The sequence below is a fragment of the Oncorhynchus masou genome, chromosome 5 (genome assembly GCF_036934945.1).
Source record: "Oncorhynchus masou masou isolate Uvic2021 chromosome 5, UVic_Omas_1.1, whole genome shotgun sequence".
In the NCBI taxonomy this organism is placed as follows: domain Eukaryota; kingdom Metazoa; phylum Chordata; class Actinopteri; order Salmoniformes; family Salmonidae; genus Oncorhynchus; species Oncorhynchus masou.
In genome coordinates, this window is record NC_088216.1 from 56053535 (window position 1) to 56076446 (window position 22912).

Genomic DNA, 22912 nt, shown 5'->3' on the forward strand with positions numbered 1-22912 from the left:
TTCCCCAACGGGCTCAGGAGAGGCGACGGTCGAGTCATGCGTCCTCCGAAACATGATCGCCACACCGCTCTCCTTAACACCCGCCCGCTTAACCCGGAAGCCAGCTGAACCAATGTGTCGGTGGAAACACTGTTCAACTGACGACCGAAGTCAGCCTCCAGGCGCCCTGCCCACAACAAGGAGTCGCTAGGGCGCGAAGAGTCAAACCCTCCCCTAACCCAGACGACGTTAAGCCAATTGTGCGTCACCCTATGGGACTCCCGGTTATGGCCAGTTGTGACACAGCCTGGTATTGAACCTAGGTCTGTAGTGACACCTCAAAAACTTAGACTGCTGCGCCACTCGGTATGCCTTTACTTTTTTTGTAAATATTTTCTTAACTCTTTAAAAAAAAAAAAATTTTTTTTTATTATATATATATTTTTTTACTGCATTGTTGGTTAAGGGGCTTGTAAGTAAGCATTTCACAGTAAGGTCTACACATGTTGATTTGATTACCCTATCCATATTTCCTCCACTAATGGAGGAAATACACACGTCACATCCTCTCCCTCATTGATCTGCGCTCAAAAGACTTATCTGGATATGAACCTAATTTTGAACTGTGTGTGTGTTTTAGCCTGTAGCTCTGGGAGAATGATGATGCACGTGTGGCTTTGTCGGTGTGTGCATCATTAGGCACCTCACTTAGCATTGTGTATTTATTTACATTGATCAATTGAAGTTCATCCTTAGTTATTGTTTCAGCAACTTCAATATAGCTGCATTGACAACACCTCAATCCTAACCATCCTTCACCTCTGAAACTGTTATTCATTGTCTACTTACACACACACTTCCACACAGCCAACGCTCCTCTCCCATGTATATAAAGACATGAAACATTTATTTTATGCAGATTTTCACACTTTGTATTCCTACTGTATTCTTCACATATTGTAGCTCACTTGTATACCTACTGCTGTACATATCCTTCTGAGTGTACAAAAAATTAAGAACACCGTGTTAATATTGAATTACACCCCCTTTTGCACACAGAACAGCCTCAATTCGACAGGGCATTGACTCTACAAGGTGTTGAAAGCGTTCCAACAGGGATGCTGGCCCATGTTGACTCCAATGATTCCCACAGTTGTGTAAAGTTGGCTGGATGTCCTTAGGGTGGTGGACCATTCTTGATACACACGGGAATCTATTGAGCATTAAAAAAAAGCAACAATGCAATTCTTGACAGGCGCCTGGCACATACTACCATACCCCATTTAAAATGCACTTAAATATTTTGTCTGGCCCATTCTCCCTCTGAATGGCGTACACACACACACACACACACACACACACACAATCCATGTCTCAAGGCTTAAAAATCCTTATTTAGCCGGTCTCCTCCCCTTTGTCTACACTGTCACATGAAAAAGGGATCATAGCTTTTACCTGGATTCGCCTGGTCAATCTGTCATGAAAAGTTCCTAATGTTTTATACACTCTGTAGTTTTGGTGGATATACGCATAGATTGCAGTTAGATTACTGATGATATTTGGGTTATTAACTGGATTCATACTGACATTCGTGATTTCTTTTTTTGAATTATTATTTGTGTACTTGTTTGACATTTTTGCTGCAATTAGTAACAAAACGCATTTCGCTGGGCCCGCGATAACATCTGCTAAACTGTGTACGTGACCAATACACTTTGATTTGATTTGTCTCTCTGTTCAGACTGTCTGTTCAGGTTGTGTCCAATGAATCGGTACTCTGCTCAGAAACAGTTCTGGAAGGCAGCGAAACCTGGAGGAAACAGCACCACGGACACGGTCCTCCTCAACAAACTCCATGTGAGTGACTCCTCCACCTGACCCCTATACAACTGTCTTAATCAATAATTGAATACAGTAATATGTTATATACATTAATCAGTGGTATAATGACTCGTCGTCTCATCCAACTGAACGAAGAAGAGTAACAATAGATGAGCCCTCTTTGGATAACTAATATAAACTAAACTCTAAACTAGCAATACTTTTAAAATCCAATACAGCTACATTACATTAGTAAAGCACTTACAAGTGTGAAATACTACATCCTGCATTTCCCTTTAACAACAGACTTGTCTAGTTTGATAGGTGAGGAGCTCTCTTAGAGAGGATAGGTTTTCTGTCCTCACACTCGTTTGAGGGTGTTCTTATGGAGGATTATATATTTGATGAGGTAATGTTCAGGTCCTTTTATAGACATTTCTGAAGCATACTTTAGTTTCACTACTCCCGTCCCACCTTTCTCTCTCTCTCTCTCTCCCCTAAAACAAAACCATTTAAAGCCTTCTGGAATCTAACTACAGTCATAAAATGATAGATTCAAATCTCGCCTGTGTTACCATGGTGATGTGAGGACAGAGTTTTAGGTTCTAACATTCCAGTTGACGCTTGCAGGCAACAGCACATGCCGTTGCTACATTATTTTTATTTGAGATTTCTGTCATAGAAAGTATTCCCTCCTAATCGAGTCCATATGTATAGTGATTTGTGCAAAAGCACAGCAATGTTGGTAGTAGCAATAATAATGTCTAACTCTTCACTCTTTCCCTCACTTATGTAGCATGCAGCGGATTTGGAAAAGAAGCAAAACGATTCGGAAAATAAAAAGTTGCTTGGAACGGTGATTCAGTATGGGAACGTCATTCAGGTGTGTGTGTGTACATACTCATTGTCTGCAAGACCGATGTCTGGCTTGTACTCACGGCGGAACGTCACGTCATCAATGAAGCCAATTCATGTCATAATGAGTAACTGTCTCAGCACATTCAGTTACCGCTCACATCTCATATTCCAAATTTGTGGCCAATAATGTCATCGTAGCCCACATATTTCTATGGGGTTTTAAAGTGAGGAAAGCATTTTGAGGCTTTCCATCCAATATATTTTGCTGGTTCCAAACTTGGTGAGGAGAGACTGGGAGGCCTGGAGGCATCCATGTGGTTTATGTGTGTTTATAAATAGAACAGTAACGTGGGAGGATCTAGATGGTGTTTTTCTAGCTTCAGAATTGAGCATATTCTTTTCTCAGTCATAACCTTTCAGTCATAGACTGTTCTGAGAGACTCAAATGTTTTGCATGCTCATAAGGGCAGAGAAAGCCCACACAACACAATAATAAATCATATGAAGATGATGAAGTGCACAAGCAAAACTGTTCAGTATGTTTGTATCACAAAAATGACAGACATAAGTTATTGTATCTTATCGTATAATATTGTATGTTTGCTGTATTCCCCCAGCTCCTCCATCTGAAGAGTAACAAGTACTTGACTGTGAACAAGCGTCTGCCAGCGCTGCTGGAGAAGAACGCCATGAGAGTGATGCTGGACACGGCCGGGAACGAAGGCTCCTGGTTCTACATTCAACCCTTCTACAAGTTGCGCTCCATAGGAGACAGTGTGAGTTCTATATGGTTCTAAAGCTCCACTTCATAGGAGACAGTGTAAGTTCTACTGTATCTATATCATGGTTCTACAAGCTGCGCTCCATAGGAGACCGTGTGAGTTCTATCTACAGTATATGGTTCTGCTCCATAGGTGTTACTGTGAGTTCTATCTATTTAAGCAGTAAGGCCAGAGAGGGTGTGGTATATGGCCAATATACCATGGCTCAGGGCTGTTCTAGGGCACGACGCAACACAGAGTGCCTGGATACAACCCTTAGCTGTGGTATATTGGCCATATACCACAAACCCTGAGGTGTCATACCCATCGTATACGGTCCGATATACCACGGCTGTCAGCCAATCAGCATTCCGGGCTCGATCCACCCAGTTTATAAATGTTTATTTATATAAATCGATCCCTTCTACAAGCTGCGCTCTATAGGAGACAGTGTGAGTTAAACCTATGGAAATGATCACATACTGTATGTAGGAATCGCTTGAATCATACTGTGTAAGTAAACTTAAACAAGTACTCAGACAGAGTGAACCAAATGTGTAAGGAAATTAATATGGTCACAGATAGCGCTGTTATGGTGACCGTTTACTGCCACACCGGCAGTCACGAGACATGACCACAGTCAAATTCCACGTAATCGTTTAGTCACGGTAACTGGTAACTAGGCTTCTCCAAGCTCTGATGTTGCTGATGGTCATTAGTAGCCTACCAAACCTGCTAACTGCCTGGTACTCAGCACTCTATTGTCCCTCTAATCACTCTAACTTCAATGCAAATGTTTTCAAAAATCTAATCAAACACTTCATGAGAGCTCATGTTGCACAACATTTCTATGCAATTGCGTGAGATAAAACAGTTTTGATGGCCTCTATAAGAAAGAGGATCCCATCAGCTTTCTATAGGCTAGGGCTACTTTTTTTATTTCTCCACTTTCCTGATAGTAAGCACATTGCTCCTCTTTACAATGGGAGTATAGCCTATCTGGCTGGCATGAAAATGAACCCCCGGAAAATACCTCCTCCATTCGCTATTTAAGTGCATCGATGACATGTATTTTTTGCCCCTATTTCGAGACAAGTGTGTGATAATAGTCCATTCTAAATAAAAATTAATTTAATGTATATTATTTTGTATATGTAAAGACAAAATTAAATTATGAATAGTCTGATGGGTGACTATTATATAATTCACAAGTGATAGGCTATTGTCACTTGTGAATGATTCCCAGCTTGTGTGATTTTTTTCATGTAGCCTAGCCCATAGGCCTATTCATTTTGATAAGGTTTGTATCACAAATAAGGTGGCCAAATAACTTGTTAAAATTAAGTAAATGAATTTGCTTCACAGCTGGTGTAGAGCCTAACTTGCATATAGTAGTACATAGGCGGTGCACAAGTTTAAAGTTTGGGGAAGATCATTTTACCATAAAAATGCACCTTTATAATAAAGCATTACATGCATAATCACATTTGCGTTCATATTTGAGAATGGTGTTTACCCGCTAAATGATTGTATTTTGGAACATTCACACTTATAGCCTACTGCTGTGTGTGCATTGCAGTGCTTATAATGTGAAGAAATAGCCTAATAATTTACCAAAATTTTAAGCTAAATGTTCTGGTCGGTTACATCAGCCTCATTGCTTTTAAAATGTTTTTTGGATGCTAGTGGTTGTATTAATTTGGGATCTATTGCATCAAACACCTGTCCCAGACTATGTTGGGAACATTTCTTTCTCGCACACAAGGACGAGAAAGTAATAATAATATATTGTTATAGACTAGTACTTTTGCTGTTTGTTAGGCCTACTCACCTTGTTGGCTGACGAAAAGTACATGTGGATAATTCATCCAACGTCTTCAATATGTGCCTCAGAATTCAATAAAGACGTGCGCAGTTGCCTCCACGATATGTTTGTCTTCACTTGTAGCCTGTGAGAAGGACCCGATCACGTGATGGGCATTGGCTAATAAGAATTAAGATATCTGAGAAAGCCATGTGAGTGAGAGGTGCTTTTGCGCACACAGCTGATAATTATTATATTCAGCCCAAGTGCACAACTGTAACTGGCCACAAAAGGCATGTCATTCCTTTAGGGGGTGTTACGCCCACACAAAGGGGATGCTGCTGGGAAATGTGAGGCATTATCAAGTGCTTGTCAAATTGTGAATGATAGACTGATGAAGTGTGTAGAGCCTGTGAAAATAAACAAAGCAGAGCTCATGCCTTTCATGCAACGCATCATGCAGCCTTAGAATGTATTAAATTGCAAAACATATAGCCCAACATTTGTATCACCACTAAAGTTACATAAATAACTGTAAATGACATTGGGCCGTGCATTATCATGCTGAAACATGAGGAGATGGAGGCGAATGAATGGCAGGACAATTGGCCTCAGGTTCGTGTCACGGTATCTCTGTGCATTCAAATTGCCATCGATAAAATCTGATTGTGTTCATTGTCTATAGCATATGCCTGCCTATACCATAATCCCACTGCCACCATGGAGCACTCTGTTCACAACGTTGAGATCAACAATCTGCTTGCCCACACGACCCCATGCACGCTGTCTGCCACCTGCATGGTACAGTTGAAACCGGGATTCATCTGTGAAGAGCAAACTTCTCCAGTGTGACAGTGGCCATCAAAAGTGAGCATTTGTCCATTGAAGTAGGTTACGACGCCGAACTGCGGTCAAGTCAAGACTCTGAGGATGACAAACATAGCTTCCAATACTCTACTGGATGCAATAAACTGCAGTTTATCACAGTGCCATCTGCCTGTGACTGGAACGAATTACAAAAATCGTTGAAGTTGAAGACTTTAGTCTCCCTCACCAACTTTAAACATCTGCTATCTGAGCAGCTAACCGATCGCTGCAGCTGTACATAGTCCATCGGTATATAGCCCACCCAATTTACCTACCTCATCCCCATACTGTTTTTATTTATTTACTTTTCTGCTCTTTTGCACACCAGTATCTCTACCTGCACATGACCATCTGATCATTTATCACTCCAGTGTTAATCTGCTAAATTGTAATTATTCGCCTACCTCCTCATGCCTTTTGCACGCAATGTATATAGACGATATAGACTTTTTTTCTACTGTGTTATTGACTTGTTGATTGTTTACTCCATGTGTAACTCTGTGTTGTTGTCTGTTCACACTACTATGCTTTATCTTGACCAGGTCACAGTTGTAAATGAGAACTTGTTCTCAACTAGCCTACCTGGTGAAATAAAAAATTAAATAAAAGATGAGCTTCCCTGAGACGGTATCGGACAGTTTTTGCAGAAGTTCTTAGGTTGTGCAAACCCACAGTTTCATCAGCTGTCCAGGTGGCTGGTCTCAGATGATCCTGAAGGTGAAGAAGCCGGGTATGGACATATGGTAGAGAAATAAAATGTAATTCTCTGGCAACAGCTCTGGTGGACATTCCTGTAGTCAGCATGACAATTGCATGCTCCCTCAAAACTTAGCGTTGTGTGACAAAATGGCATTTTAGAGTGGCCCTTTATTGTATCCAGCACAAGGTGCACTTGTGTAATGATGGTTAATCAGCTTTCTGATATGCCACACCTGTCAGGTTAATGGATTATCTTGGCCAAGCAAAAATGCTCACAAACAGGGATGTAAAACCAATTTTGGCACAAAATTTGAGAGAAATAAGCTTTTTGTGCATATGGAACATTTCTGGGATCTTATTTCAGCTCATGAAACATGGTACCAACACTTTACATGTTGCCTTTTATATTATGGTTTAGTGTCGTAAGTACACTTACTGATATGGAATAATTGCTGATGATCGTTGGTTTTACCTTTTTGTTTTTGTTTTGTGAGATAACATTAGCTTGATTTAGACAGACTTTTTAGCACTACTTTTCTGGAGAGTCACACTGTAGGTATTCCACAAGGCTCATCATCGAGTTGTTATGGATGGATCTCTTTCTCAGGTAACTCTGCCTTACCTGCCTTCACATTAGCGCTGGTACCTGCAACAGGTCTTGCACTCATCTACATTTGGCTCAGCCAATCACACTGCACGTTCTAAACTACAGCTCCTGAACATTTATATCTTGCCCCAGTATCTCCTAGGTTTATTATATTCGCCTCCCGCACTGCGCCTAACTTATTTTTGGTGATAAGTAGCTCACCCGCCAGTTGCTCAGGTGTCCAGCCACCTGAGCTATATATCAGTTTGCAACAGTCACTCTCAGTGGATTAAAGCAGCAGAGGCTAGGAGTCATTCTACAACCACAACACAGATGACTGAGCCCAAGTACCAGGTGACTGCAGGTGGAGCCATGACTTGGTTGTTCTAGTAGTAATACATCTAAAGAATAGCCCCTGTGGATGAATGATATTTAGTTTGGGATTCAGAGCTTCACATAGTATCCTGTATTTGACTGTGGACAGACGCATGCAAATAAGTCTTGTTAATGTTTCTTAGCAGCTGACGTGAGTGTGTGTCTCTGCGGGCACATAACACGTGAATAAGTGTGCACACGTGGAATAAATGCATACTAAATTGTAGTGTGTGTATGTTTCATTCCAGGTGGTGATAGGAGACAAAGTGGTCCTGAACCCAGTGAATGCTGGCCAGCCCCTACATGCCAGCACCCATCAGCTTGTGGACAACCCAGGATGTAACGAGGTTAGACCCTCACCCTGTCTGCAGCTCATCTCCTCTATGTTTTATAGATGGCTGTGTGGGAGTATACTGTGTGTAGATTATTTATATGAGTCTGTGTAGTGTGTACTGTTATTGGGCCCCTCCTACCATATTAGACAATACACCACTGTGGCATGGTCCTCCACATTTGCATCAATTATTTCTAGGATTTGCATTAAGCTCTAGCCTACAGCTTATTCTGTGAGAATGGGGTGCTGCTCTGTAGTTGTTAGAGTACCAGTGATTATGTGTTTCTGTTATTAAAGGATTAAACTGGTAATCCTGTGGAACTCTTTTTGCCTGTTTTGTGTTTCAGGTGAACTCGGTCAACTGTAACACCAGCTGGAAGATCGTGCTGTTCATGAAATGGAGTGACAATCAGGAGATCATTCTAAAAGGGGTTGGTTTTATCACAGTTATCAACCAATCAGGCCTGATTTTCACAGTTGACTTTTCCTTGATTTGGACCATCATCCAATCAATATAAATGAGAAAATAATGGTTCAACGAACCCGGTATCCCAGTTGAAGACTGTTAATTGTTAGCCATAAAATCTAGCCCAAGGCAGAGTGACACTTCCCTAGCAGTCTCTATGGTAACAACCTTCCTGTCTGTCTGTTGCCAGGGCGACGTGGTGCGCCTGTTCCATGCGGAACAGGAGAAGTTCCTTACCTGTGACGACCACCGTAAAAAACAATATGTCTTCCTGCGCACCACCGGACGCCAGTCAGCTACCTCTGCAACCAGCAGCAAAGCCTTATGGGAGGTGGAGGTGTGGAGGAAGTGCACATGGAAATATAATTTGTAGAAGGCCCCTCAGATCATGGCAATTTGACTGCTCCCTCGCAACTGCCAATTTATGGTCACTAAAAGTTACATTTGACTTTAAAGTTTATATGGTCTGACAAGTTGTTGTTAAAATGTGCATGTACACAACTCCAGCATGAGATATGACATGTGACTGATGCCTGTGTTTCTCCTCGTGATAGGTGGTGCAGCATGATCCATGTCGAGGCGGAGCTGGCTACTGGAACAGTCTGTTCAGGTTCAAACACCTGGCCACTGGACACTACCTGGCTGCAGAGGTCAGTAACACTGCCTTTACAACACACACACACACACACCCTTGCGGTACCTACAACACAGGTCAAAATCATATTGATCTTTAACGTTTACCAGGGAAGTAATCTCTAGCTTACTCCTTATATGTATGAACTGTTGTGTGTGTTTTCCAGGTGAACCCTGACTATGAGGAGGAGTGCCTTGAGTTCCGCTCCTCAGTAAGTCACATTGTCCTGTTCTGGTAGCAGTGGGCTCTGGAGGAATGATGAATACTGTGGATTATCTGAACCAGATACAGTATTCTGCTGTGACCGTGTTTTCCTGTGTCCCACTGAATGAACCGACCCAACGTCTTCAGTCACCGTTGACACAATGTGAAATGAATCAGCCACATACCACGAGTGTGTCCCAGGAAACAATGATCATTGTAACTCTTCTAACTTGTGAACCTCCGCTTGAACACCATGTCACAGTAACGAGCACTTCCCCAGTGCCACGAATAGATGATGGAGTCTGCATAGAGAAGTATCAAATCAAAGTTTATTTGTCACGTGCGCCGAATACAACGGGTGTAGACCTTACAGTGAAATGCTTACTTACAGGCTCTTACCAATAGAGCAGAAAAAAAGCGTGTGTGCGTGTGTGTGTGTGTGTAGGTAAGTAAAGAAATCAAACAACAGTAAAAAGACATTTGAAAATAAGAGTAGCAAGGCTATATACAGACACTGGTTAGTCAGGCTTATTGAAGTAGTATGCACATGTGGGTATGGTTAAATTGACTATGCATATATGATGAACAGAGAGTAGCAGTAGTGTAAAAAGAGGGGTTGGCGGGTGGTGGAACACAATGCAGATAGCCCGGTTAGCCAATGTGCGGGAGCATGTACGTGAATGTATAGTTAAAGTGACTATGCATATAAGATAAACGGAGAGGAGCAGCAGCGTAAAAGAGGGGTTGGGGGGGGTATGCAAATAGTCCGGGTAACCACTTGGCTACCTGTTCAGGAGTCTTATGGCTTGGGGGAAAAAACTGTTGAGAAGCCTTTTTGTCCTAGACTTGGCACTCCGGTACCGCTTGCCATGCAATAGTAGAAAGAACAGTCTATGGCTGGGGTCTTTGACAATTTTCAGGGCCTTCCTCTGACACCGCCTGGTGTAGAGGTCCTGGATGGCAGGCAGCTTTGCACCAGTGATGTACTGGGCTGTACACACTACCGTCTGAAGTGCCTCGCGGTCGGAGGCCGAGCAATTGCAGTACCAGGCAGTGATGCAACCGGTCAGGATGCTCTCGATGGTGCAGCTGTAGAACCTTTTGAGGATCTCAGGACCCATGCCAAATCTTTTTAGTTTCCTGAGGGGGAATAGGCTTTGTCGTGCCCTCTTCACAACTGTCTTGGTGTGTTTGGACCATTCTAGTTTGTGGTTGATGTGTACACCAAGGAATGTGAAGCTCTCAACCTGCTCCTCTACAGCCCCGTCGATGAGAATGGGGACGTGGTTGGTGCTCCTTTTCCTGTAGTCCACAATCATCTCCTTGGTCTTGGTTACGTTGAAGGATAGGTTGTTATTCTGGCACCACCCGGCTAGGTCTCTGACCTCCTCCCTATAGGCTCTCGTCATTGTCAGTGATCAGGCCTACCACTGTTGTCGTCAGCAAACGTAATGATAGTGTTGGAGTCGTGCTTGGCCATGCAGTCGTGGGTGAACAGGGAGTACAGGAGGGGACTGAGCATGAACCTCTGGGGAGCTCCAGTGTTGAGGATCAGCGTGGCAGATGTGTTGCTACCTACCCTCACCACCTGGGGGTGGCCCATCAGGAAGTCCAGGATCCAGTTGCAGAGGGAGGTGTTTAGTCCCGGGTTCCTTAGCTTAGTGATGAGCTTTGAGGGTACTACTGAGCTGTAATCATTGAATAGCATTCTCACATATGTGTTCCTTTTGTCCAGGTGGGAAAGGGCAGTGTGGAGTGCTATAGAGATTGCGTCATCTGTGGTTCTGTTTGGGCGGTATGTAAATTGGAGTGGGTCTAGGGTTTCTAGGGATAATGGTGTTGATGTGAGCCATGACCAGCCTTTCTAAGCACTTCATGGCTACGGACGTGAGTGCCACTGTCTGTATACATTTAGGCAGGTTGTCTTTGTGCTCTTGGGCACAGGGACTATGGTGGTCTGCTTGAGGCATGTTGGTATTACAAACTCAATTAGGGACATGTTGAAAATGTCAGTGAAGACACCTGCCAGTTAGTCAGCACATACCCGGAGCACACGTCCTGTTAATCCATCTGGCCCCGCAGCCTTGTGAATGTTGACCTGTTTAAAGGTCTTAGTCACGTCGGCTACGGAGAGCGTGATCACATAGTCGTCCGGAACAGCTGATGCTCTCATGCATGCCTCAGTGTTGCTTGCCTCGAAGCGAGCATAGAAGTGATTTGGCTCGTCTGGTAGGCTTGTGTCACTGGTCAGCTCGCGGCTGTGCTTCCCTTTGTAGTCTGTAATGGTTTGCAAGCCCTGCCACATCCGACGAGCGTCGGAGCCGGTGTAGTATGATTCAATCTTAGCCCTGTATTGACGCTTTGCCTGTTTGATGGTTCGTCGCAGGGCATAGCGGGATTTCTTGTAAGCTTCCGGGTTAGAGTCCCGCACCTTGAAGGCAGCAGCTCTACCCTTTAGCTCAGTGCGAATGTTGCCTGTAATCCATGGTTTCTGGTTGGGGTATGTACGTACAGCCACTGTGGGGACGACGTCCTCAATGCACTTATTGATAAAGCCAGTGACTGATGTGGTGTATTCCTCAATGTCATCAGAAGCATACCGGAACATGTTCCAAACTGTGATAACAAAACAGTCCTGTAGTTTAGCATCTGCTTCATCTGACAATTTCTGTATAGACCGAGTCACAGGTGCTTCCTGCTTTAATTTTTGCTTGTAAGCAGGAATCAGGAGGATAGAGTTGTGGTCAGATTTACCAAATGGGGGGCGAGGGAGAGCTCTATACGCATCTCTGTGTGTGGAGTAGAGGTGATCTAGAATTATTTTCCGTCTGGTTGCACATTTAACATGTTGATAGCGATTTGGTAGAACTGATTTAAGTTTCCCTGCATTAAAGTCGCCGGCCACTAGGAGCGCCGCCTCCGGGTGAGTGGTTTCCTGTTTGCTTATTTCCTTAAACAGCTGGCTGAGTGTGGTCTTATTGCCGGCATCTGTCTGTGGTGGTAAATGAACAGCCACGAAAAGTATAGCTGAGAACTCTCTAGGCAAGTAGTGTGGCCTGCAATTTATCATAATATACTCTACTTCAGGCGAGCAAAATCTAGAGACTTCCTTAGATTTCGTGCACCAGCTGTTGTTTACAAATATGCACAGACCGCCCCCCTGCTCTTACCGGAGTGTGCTGTTCTATCCTGCCCGGTGCAGCGTGTATCCCGCTAGCTGAATATCCATGTCGTTATTCAGCCACTATTCTGTGAAACATAGGATATTATAGTTTTTGATGTCCCATTGGTAGGATATTCGTGATCGTACCTCGTCTTGTTTATTGTCCAATGATTGCACATTGGCGAGTAATATTCACGGTAACGGCAGCTTTCTTAGTTGTCTTCTGCGGGTCGGCTCCTCTTCCTCTGTGGTTCCTTTTGCGAATAATTGGGATGTCTGCACTGTGGGGTGTTTGGAGAATATTGTGTGAGTCGTGCTTGTTGGTGTTGAAAAAATCTTTGTCTAATCTGAGGTGAGTGATCGCTGTCCTGATATCTAGAAGCTCTTTTCTGCCGTAAGATACGGTTGCAGAAACATGATGTACAAAATCATTTACAAATATCACGGGGAAAAAACACATAATAGCACAATTGGTTAGGAGACTGTAAAACGACGGCCACCTCTTCCGGCGCCATTTCTCAGTGTCTAGTGTGGGCTGGTAACTTTGCCTGGCTACCCAAACTCCTTGCTCTGGCCAATTGCTATGCCACGCCCATGGACGTTGTTATTTTTTTCTCCTCAATGAGCCTTGCTCTGAGTACATTTCAGCCTATTTCTAAAGAGCATTCATATGTTCTGTTTGGTCCCAGAAACCAATGGGTTGGGCTAGAGCCAAAGCACATGTGGGTAAAGACACAGAGTTTCTAAACCCAGGGGCGCAACATCGCAAGACTTCTGGGAATGCTTGCAAAACAGACCAAGTAGACCGGTTTAGTGTTTGAGAACTCAATGTAAGTGAAATATTCTTCCTTAGTTGTTAATTTTTCTGAAATCTAAAGGCACAGCCTGACCAATGTCTTTAGTAGAACATGTTATTAGTCCAAGCTCATGAAAGGAATGAGGAATGCCTTTGATTTGATGGCCTGTACATGTGCAGTTCCGTGCCAGACGACCGATAAACCAACGTCGCAACCAACGTTGCCATGACATCGCCAACAAGTGTGGTTGAGGATTTCTATTGAAGAAGCAGTTTCTGAGTGGTGTACAACACCACTCATTTTGACGTCACCAAAAACAAATTCAACGATGAGCAGTGGAAGAATTCATTTTGAGTCGTCAGGCAACTGTTACCTGCCTTTAGCCAACAGATGGCAGTCTACCACTAGGAATGATCTCAATTGCACAATTGTCTCTACAAAACACAGGACTACATAGTAAGTACTGATGCACGAGTCGCATTCGTCTGCGTTTACACAGGCAACCCAATTCGTATCTTTTTTCACTAATTGGTCTGTTGACCAGTCAGAATATATCTGGGAAAAAAGATATGTCAAAATATCGGATGTGATTGTTCATAAGACCAATTAGTGGAAAAAAGTTCAGAATTGGGCTGCCTGTGTAAACGCAGCCTTTGTCAACACATGGTTGAACAAGCTTGTATGACTAACAGAGCTGAGTGCTGTCTCCATGCCTGGAGGTGTGTGTCTGTCCCTGGCTCTATGGGGATGAACATACAGTTGAAGTCGGAAGTTTACATACACCTTAGCCAAATACATTTCAACTCAGTTTTTCACAATTCCTGACATTTAATCCTAGTCAAAATTCCCTGTCTTAGGTCAGTTAGGATCACCACTTTATTTTAAGAATGTGAAATGTCAGAATAATAGTAGAGAATGATTTATTTCAGCTTTTATGTCTTTCATCACATTCTCAGTGGGTCAGAAGTTTACATTCACTCAATTAGTATTTGGTAGCATTGCCTTTTAAATTATTTAACCTGGGTCAAATGCTTTGGGTAGCCTTCCACAAGCTTCCCACAAGTTGGGTGAAATTTTTCCCATTCCTCCTGACAGACCTGGTGTAACTGAGTCAGGTTTGTAGGCCGCCTTGCTCGCACACACTTTTTCAGTTCTGCCCACAACTCTTCTACAGGATTGAGGTCAGGGATTTGTTATGGCCACTCTAATACCTTGACTTTTGTTGTCCTTAACCTCTTGATGCTATGGGGGCGCTATTTCATTTTTGGATGAAAAACGTTCCCGTTTTAAACAAGATATTTTGTCACAAAAAGATGCTCGACTATGCATATAATTGATAGCTTTCGAAAGAAAACACTCTGACGTGTCCAGAACTACCAAGATATTTTCTGTGCGTGCCCTAGAACGTGAGCTTCAGGCAAAACCAAGATGAGACGGCATCCAGGAAATGAGCAGGATTTTTGAGGCTCTGTTTTCCATTGTCTCCTTATATGGCTGTGAATGCGAGAGGAGTGAGTCAACCCTTTCTGTCGTTTCCCCAAGGTGTCTGCAGCATTGTGACGTATTTGTAGGCAGATCATTGGAAGATTGACCATAAGAGACCACATTTACCAGGTGTCCGCCCGGTGTCCTGCGCCGAAATTGGTGCGCAAAAGTCAGCTGCAAGTATTTTTCCATGGGATTCAGAGAGGAAAGCAAGCTTCCACGAACGATATATCAATGAAGAGATATGTGAAAAAACACCTTGAGGATTGATTCCAAACAACGTTTGCCATGTTTCGGTCAATATTATGTAGTTAATTCGGAAAAAGTTTGACGTTGTAGGTGACTGAATTTTCGTTTTGTTTCGGTAGCCAGATGCGATGTAGAAAACGGAACAATTTCTCCTACACACAGACGCTTTCAGGAAAAACTGCGCATTTGGTATGTAACTGAGAGTCTCCTCATTGAAAACATCAGAAGCTCTTCAAAGGTAAATGATTTTATTTATTTGGTTATCTGGTTTTTGTGAAAATGTTGCGTGCTTAATGCTACTCAAAATGCTATGCTAGCTTTGCATACTCTTACACAAATTAGTCAATTTCTATGGTTCAAAAGCATATTTTGAAAATCTGAGATGACAGTGTTGTTAAGAAAAGGCTAAGCTTGAGAGCAGACGCATTATTTTCATTTTATTTGCGATTTTCAGAAATCGTTAACGTTGCGTTATGCTAATGAGCCTGAGGCTTTAGTCACGATCCCATCTATTTTGTGAAGTGCACCAGTCCCTCATACAGCAAAGCACCCCCACAACATGATGCTGCCACCCCCGTACTTCACAGTTGGGATGGTGTTCTTCGGCTTGCAAGGCTCCCCCTTTTTTATCCAAACATAATGATGGTGATTATGGCCAAACAGTTCTATTTTCACTTCATCAGACCAGAGGACATTTCTCCAAAAAGTACGGTCTTTGTCCCCATGTGCAGTTGCAAACCATAGTCTGGCTTTTTTATGGCGGTTTTGGAGCAGTGGCTTCTTCCTTGCTGAGCGGCCTTTCAGGTTATGTCGATATAGGACTCGTTTTACTGTGGATATAGATACTTTTGTACCTGTTTCCTTCAGCATCTTCACATTGTCCTTTGCTGTTGTTCTGGGATTGATTTGCACTTTTTGCACCAAAGGGAATTTCTAGGAGACAGAGCGCGTCTCCTTCCTGAGCGGTATGACGGCTGCGTGGTCCCATGGTGTTTATACTTGCGTACTATTGTTTGTACAGATGAATATGGTACCTTCAGGCATATTTGGAAATTGCTCCCAAGGATGAACCAGACTTGTGGAAGTCTACAATTTTTTTTCTGAGGTCTTGGCTGATTTCTTTTGATTTTCAAATGACGTCAAGCAAAGAGGCACTGAGTTTGAAGGTAGATCTTGAAATACATGCACAGGTACACCTCTAATTGACTCAAATTATGCCAATTTGCCAATCAGAAGCTTCTAAAGCCATGACATAATTTTCTGGAATTGTCCAAGCTGTTTAAAGGCACAGTCAACTTAGTGTATGTAAACTTCTGACCCACTGGAATTGTGATACAGTGAAATAATCTGTCTGTAAACCGTTGTTGGGAAAATTACTTGTCATGCTCAAAGTAGATGTCCTAATCAGCTTGCTAAAACTATAGTTAGTTAATATGAAATTTGCGGAGTGGTTGAAAAAACAGTTTTAATGACTCCAACCTAAGTGTATGTATTTTTCCAACTTCAACTGTATACCGAAGCCAAGCCAAGTTATACCGCACTGGCCTGGTTATGAATCCACCATGTAGTTGCTTGATAGGATGACGTAAAAAGAAAATCACCAAGCCAGAACAGTGCGGTTCGGGTCAATACCATAAAGTCAAAAGGGTAATGCGTTACTAGACAATCATCCACTCTACAATAGTGACCATGTGAACACAGCGGAAGACCCAAACTTATAAAAGAGCTGCAGTTTAACCAGATAATTATACTAAATTACTTATTACTCTAATTACTGAACTTAATATTCATACATATTTGTTGATATTTCTGTGAAAGCACTGATTTGATACTTCACAATACACCAGAATGTCTCTTTTGGCCTTTAAAACTTCCTACAATTAGTAGGTCATGAGGTTTAGTGCAGTATATTGAATTAAGCCTATAGAGTTCTATTGGTCTAAATTAGATTTTTTTTTAAACAAGAAATTGGATCAAATCGATGTTCTCACATTGTGGTGAATGAAAAGATCCCTTTGAGTTGTGATTCTCTTATCTTCTTCAGTCAGTTCCTGCCCAGGATTTGAGCTTTAGGTCATTGATCTAGGAATTTCACAGGAAGCTGACCCATGTGTGTGTGACCTGAACTTTTAACGTTTCTATTACAAAACTTAACCCATGTACAGTGAGTATACCAAACATTAGTAACACCTTCCTAATATTGGGTGGTGGACAATTCTTGATACACACGTTGCAGTTCTTGACACAAACTGGTATGCCTGACGCCTACTACCATACCCTGTTCAAAGGCACATACATGTTTGTCTTACTCATTCTCCCCCTGAATGGTACACAATCCATGTCTCAATTGTCTCAAGGCTTGAAAATTACTATTTAACCTGTGTCCTCCCCTTCATCTACGTTGATTTGAAATGGATTTAACAAGTGATAAGGGATCATAGCTTTCACCTGGTCAGTGTATCTCATAGAAAGAGGAGGTGTTCTTATTGTTTTGTATACTCAGTGTATACTGATGGTCTGTCAATTATTTTACTCTTCATAATCATTGATCCTGGTCTTCAGTGCCCATGTCTATGTTGCTGTACAGTGATCTGACGAGACTGTGTTTCCATGTTGTGTCTCCAGCTGGACTCTGAGCAGGTCGACCTCCGCGCCCGCCTCAGGAACCCCCAGGAGAAGGTCATGTATACCCTGGTGTCTGTCCCTGAAGGCAATGACATCTCCTCCATTTTTGAGCTGGACCCTACCACTTTGAGAGGGGGGGACTCCCTGGTGCCCAGGTAGGACTTTGAGCTGGAGCCTACCATGTTAAGAGGGGGCCCAGATAGGACCACATAGTCTGCCCCTAAGCAGCCCCCCCGCAGTTCACATTGTGCGAAAAGACCCTATTACTCATAATACTTTCAGAGGATTTTACCATTGTTCTAATAAGAAACGTCTCTTTTTACTACATCCATGAAAATTTGTTGATTTTAAAATACATCCTGTGTTGTTGTCATGTGCAATGGTGAGTGACCAGGCTGTATTTGTCAGGGCTGGGGTCAATTGGATTTGAAGTCAGTCAATTGAGGAATTAAACTGAAATTCCAATTCAATAATTGAAACATTTTCTGATGACTGTGTGTCTGGAAAGTCCTAAAAAAATAGTGACTGTTGATGCAGATCAGATTCTAATGAAAATGTTGCAATATGAAAAGTAAACAGTCATGTTCCTCCCCCTGGAAGGACACACACACATAGATATATAGATATATCTATATACAATGGGGCAAAAAAGTATTTAGTCAGCCACCAATTGTGCAAGCTCTCCCACTTAAAAAGATGAGGCCTTCAACTATGACAGACAAAATGAGGAAAAAAAATCCAGAAAATCACATTGCAGGATTTTTAATGAATTTATTTGCAACTTATGGTGGAAAATAAGTATTTGGTCAATAACAAAAGTTTATCTCAATACTTTGTTATATACCCTTTGTTGGCAATGACAGAGGTCAAACGTTTTCTGTAAGTCTTCACAGGGTTTTCACACACTGTTGCTAGTATTTTGGCCCATTCCTCCATGCAGATCTCCTCTAGAGCAGTGATGTTTTGGGGCTGTTGCTGGGCAACACGGACTTTCAACTCCCTCCAAAAATGTCTATGGAGTTGAGATCTGGAGACTGGCTAGGCCACTCCAGGACCTTGAAATGCTTCTTACGAAGCCACTATTTCGTTGCCCGGGCGGTGTGTTTGGGATCATTGTCATGCTGAAAGACCCAGCCATGTTACATCTTCAATGCCCTTGCTGATGGAAGGAGGTTTTCAGTCAAAATCTCACGATACATGACCCCATTCATTCTTTTCTTTACACGGATCAGTCGTGGTCCCTTTGCAGAAAAACAGCCCCAAAGCATGATGTTTCCACCCCCATGCTTCACAGTAGGTATGGTGTTCTTTGGATGCAACTCAGCATTCTTTGTCCTCCAAACACGACGAGTTAGGTTTTACCAAAAAGTTATATTTTGGTTTCATCTGACATCTTCTGGATCATCCAAATGCTCTCTAGCAAACTTCAGATGGGCCTGGACATGTATTGGCTTAAGCAGGGGGGCACATCTGGCACTGCAGGATTTGAGTCCCTGGCGGCGTAGTGTGTTACTGATGGTAGGCTTTGTTACTTTGGTCCCTGCTCTCTGCAGGTCATTCACTAGGTCCCCCCGTGTGGTTCTGGGTTTTTTGCTCACCGTTCTTGTGATCATTTTGACCCTACGGGGTGAGATCTTGCGTGGAGCCCCAGATCGAGGGAGATTATCAGTGGTCTTGTATGTCTTCCATTTCCTAATAATTGCTCCCACAGTTGATTTCTTCAAACTAAGCTGCTTACCTATTGCAGATTCAGTCTTCCCAGCCTAGTGCAGGTCTACAATTTTGTTTCTGGTTTTCTTTGACAGCTCTTTGGCCTTGGCCATAGTGGAGTTTGGAGTGCGACTGTTTGAGGTTGTGGACAGGTGTCTTTTATACTGATAACAAGTTCAAACAGGTGCCATTAATACAGCTAACGAGTGGAGGACAGAGGAGCCTGTGAGAGCCAGAAATTTTGCTTGTTTGTAGGTGACCAAATACTTATTTTCCACCATAATTAGCAAATAAATTCATAAAAAATCCTACGATGTGATTTTCTGGATTTTTTTTCTCATTTTGTCTGTCATAGTTGAAGTGTACCCATGATGAAAATTACAGGCCTCTCTCGTCTTTTTAAGTGGGAGAACTTGCACAATTGGTGGCTGACTAAATATTATTTTGCCCCACTGTATCTGTACAGTCCAGTAGAAAGATTGGATTTTCTTTAATTTTACAATTTTCTACATTATATAATAGTAGTGAAGACATCAAAACTATAACATAACACATATGGAATCATGTAGTAAACAAAAAGTGTTTTATATGCTTTTCCAACAGTCTTGAAGGAGTTTCCACATGTTCTGAGCACTTGTTGGCTGCTTTTCCACTCTGTAGTCCAACTCATCCCAAACCATCTCAATTGGGTTGAGGTTAGGTGATTGTGGAGGCCAGGTCATATGATGCAGTACTCCATCACTCTCCTTCTTGGTCAAATAGCCCTTACACAGCCTGGAGGTGTGTTGGGTCATTGTCCTGTTGAAAAACAAATGATAGTTCCACAAACCAGATGGGATGGCGTATAGTTGCAGAATGCTGCAGTAGCCATACTAGTTAAGTGTGCCTTGAATTCTAAATAAATCACTGACAGTGTCACCAGCAAAGCACCATCACACCTCCTCTTCTATGCTTCACCTACTCTGTGTCTCACAGAGACATGGCGGTTGGACTCATTAGACAAAAGGACAGATTTGCACCGGTCTAATGTCCATTACTCGTGTTTCTTGGCCCAAGCAAGTCTCTTCTTATCATTGGTGTCATTTAGTAGTGGTTTCTTTGCAGCAATTTGACCATGAAGGCCTGATTCACGCAATCTCCTCTGAACAGTTGATATTGAGATGTCTGTTACTTGAATTCTGTGAAGCATTTATTTGGGCTGTAATCTGAGGTGCAGTTAACTCTAATGAACTTATGTTTTGCAACAGAGGTCACTCTGGGTCTTCCTCTCCTGTGGCGGTCCTCATGAGAGCCAGTTTCATCATAGCGCTTGAAGTAATGATGGACTGTTGTTTCTCTTTGCTTATTTGAGCTGTTCTTGCCATAATATGAACTTGGTATTTTACCAAATAGGGCTATTGTCTGTTTCCCACCCCTACCTTGTCACAACACAACTGATTGGCTCAAATGCTTTAAGAAGGAAAGAAATTCCACACATTTTTATCAAGGCACACCTATTAATTTTAATGCATTTTAATGCATTTTAATGCATTTAATGCATTCATGAAGCTGGTTGAGAGAATTCCAAGATTGTGCAAAGCTGTCATCAAGGCTAGCTATTTTGGAGAATCTCAAATATAGAATATAATTTTGATTTCTACAATGTAGGAGAAAATAGTAAAAATAAAGAAAAACCTTGAATGAGTAGATGTATCCAAACTTTTGACTGGTCGGTGTGTAATCTTTAGATTTGTGTTGTGTTTGTTCATTATCAGACACATTTAGTTGATTTCAAGTGGAATTCCCCATTTAAACACATTTCTGTTCTCACTTTCAGTGGAAAGGGTGAGTGGGCTGTGTTAGGGTCATGGAGTGTTCAGAATCTGTTGACATTGGACAGGTCTGAGCCTGTGTTTTGGAGAGGGTAGGGAGGATTTCCGTCTTGGGAGAGTAGGTGAGGGAGTTTCACGAGGTCATGAAGCAATAAAGTGTGCGTGTCTGTGTCTTGTTTTTGACTTCCAAGCTGACTGTACAATAGGGAGGGTTTGACTTGCAGTAACAAGTGTTACTGTTTCATGTTGGTTGTGAGGGTGTAAGGACTGGTGACGTTGATGAAGGAGAAGATGTTTATTTTTGTTGAGATTTATACAGATACTGTAAGATGTTTGGTTTACAGTAACCACTCTTATTATGATATCCCTCTCTGTACTGGAATACATCAGAAAATATACATGTTTCAATATTTAATCAGAGGCACATGTCTGTTCCCCTGTTTGGTATGGGACTTCTTAGTATGTGCTATAGTGGGCCTAGCCCAGTAATGACATTCATTCTTGACTCACAATGCTCGTGTGTGTGTGTGTGTGTGTGTGTGTGTGTGTGTGTGTGTGTGTGTGTGTGTGTGTGCGTGTGTGCGTGTGCGTGCACCAAGGAACTCATATGTGAGGCTCAGACACTTGTGCACCAACACATGGGTCCACAGCACTAACCACCCCATCGACAAGGAAGAGGAGAAACCGGTCATGTTACGTGTGAGTGACAGCTCAACCAGCCAATCTCCATTAAGACCAGACAGTTTGAGACCTTACCAATAGTCTGTCAAACCCAATCTTTAACTACTTTATATCATGTTTTCTGTGTCTCACTTAAATCTGTCCAACACAAACATTTCATAATATAATAATACCCTCACATTAGATCTGACCACCGGATGCACAAATGATTCATTTTTTATTTGTGAGCTTTACTTACTAGAATTCACTTAATTTTACAATCCTAATTAACTCGTCAGTTTCTCACAATGTTGTTATTTTTAGATCGGCACATCAGCACTGAAAGAAGACAAAGAGGCGTTTGCCATCGTACCTGTCTCCCCCGCTGAAGTCCGAGATCTTGACTTTGCCAATGATGCCAGTAAAGTGTTAGCGTCCATCGCAGGCAAACTGGAGAAGGGCACCATCACTCAGAACGAGAGGAGGTACACGGCAGCTATTTTAGTGCTCACTATGTGTTCTTTACCTCTTCAATGTAGGCACAAAACCATTCCAAAATGGAATGTCCTTGGAACTCTGGGTATCAACATGGCCCTCATTAAGAATTCTAAATCTCAAAGAATCTTCATGTGCGCTCCCGAGTGGCGCAGCACTGCATCTCAGGGCTCAAGGCGTCACAACAGACCCTTGTTTGATTCCAGGCTGTATTACAACCAGCCGTGATTGGGAGTCCCATAGGGCAGCGCACAATTGGCCCAGCGTCATCTGGTTTAGGGTTTGGCTGGGGTAGGCTGTCATTGTAAATAAGAATTTGTTCTTAACTGACTTGCCTAATTAAATAAAGGTTAAATAAAAACAATTCTTCATGTGTGTCCTCCAGGGCAGTGACCAAGCTTCTGGAGGACCTGGTGTTCTTCGTGGTGGACATCCCCAATAATGGCCAAGATGTTTTGGAAATCATGGTCAACAAGCCCAACCGAGAGAGACAGAAACTCATGAGGGAACAGAATATCCTCAAACAGGT

At 42.5% G+C, this 22912-nt stretch overlaps 1 protein-coding gene across 4 annotated transcripts in view; it reads left to right on the forward strand.

Moving 5' to 3' along the window:
* Positions 1 to 22912, forward strand: part of LOC135539913 (inositol 1,4,5-trisphosphate receptor type 1) — a 170336-nt gene that overhangs the window by 64539 nt on the left and 82885 nt on the right. For 3 of the 4 annotated variants that reach the window (XM_064966161.1, XM_064966163.1, XM_064966164.1), the window contains exons 4-15: positions 1721 to 1836; positions 2597 to 2683; positions 3276 to 3434; positions 7999 to 8097; positions 8432 to 8515; positions 8741 to 8887; positions 9105 to 9200; positions 9351 to 9395; positions 17708 to 17862; positions 21828 to 21927; positions 22213 to 22373; positions 22769 to 22910. In XM_064966161.1, coding sequence (XP_064822233.1) covers positions 1744 to 1836; positions 2597 to 2683; positions 3276 to 3434; positions 7999 to 8097; positions 8432 to 8515; positions 8741 to 8887; positions 9105 to 9200; positions 9351 to 9395; positions 17708 to 17862; positions 21828 to 21927; positions 22213 to 22373; positions 22769 to 22910 — 1368 coding nt within the window. In that variant the 5' untranslated portion in view covers positions 1721 to 1743. Of the gene's footprint in view, positions 1 to 1720; positions 1837 to 2596; positions 2684 to 3275; positions 3435 to 3865; positions 3872 to 7998; positions 8098 to 8431; positions 8516 to 8740; positions 8888 to 9104; positions 9201 to 9350; positions 9396 to 17707; positions 17863 to 21827; positions 21928 to 22212; positions 22374 to 22768; positions 22911 to 22912 lie in introns of those variants that run through there. The other variant, XM_064966165.1, reaches the window with a different exon arrangement.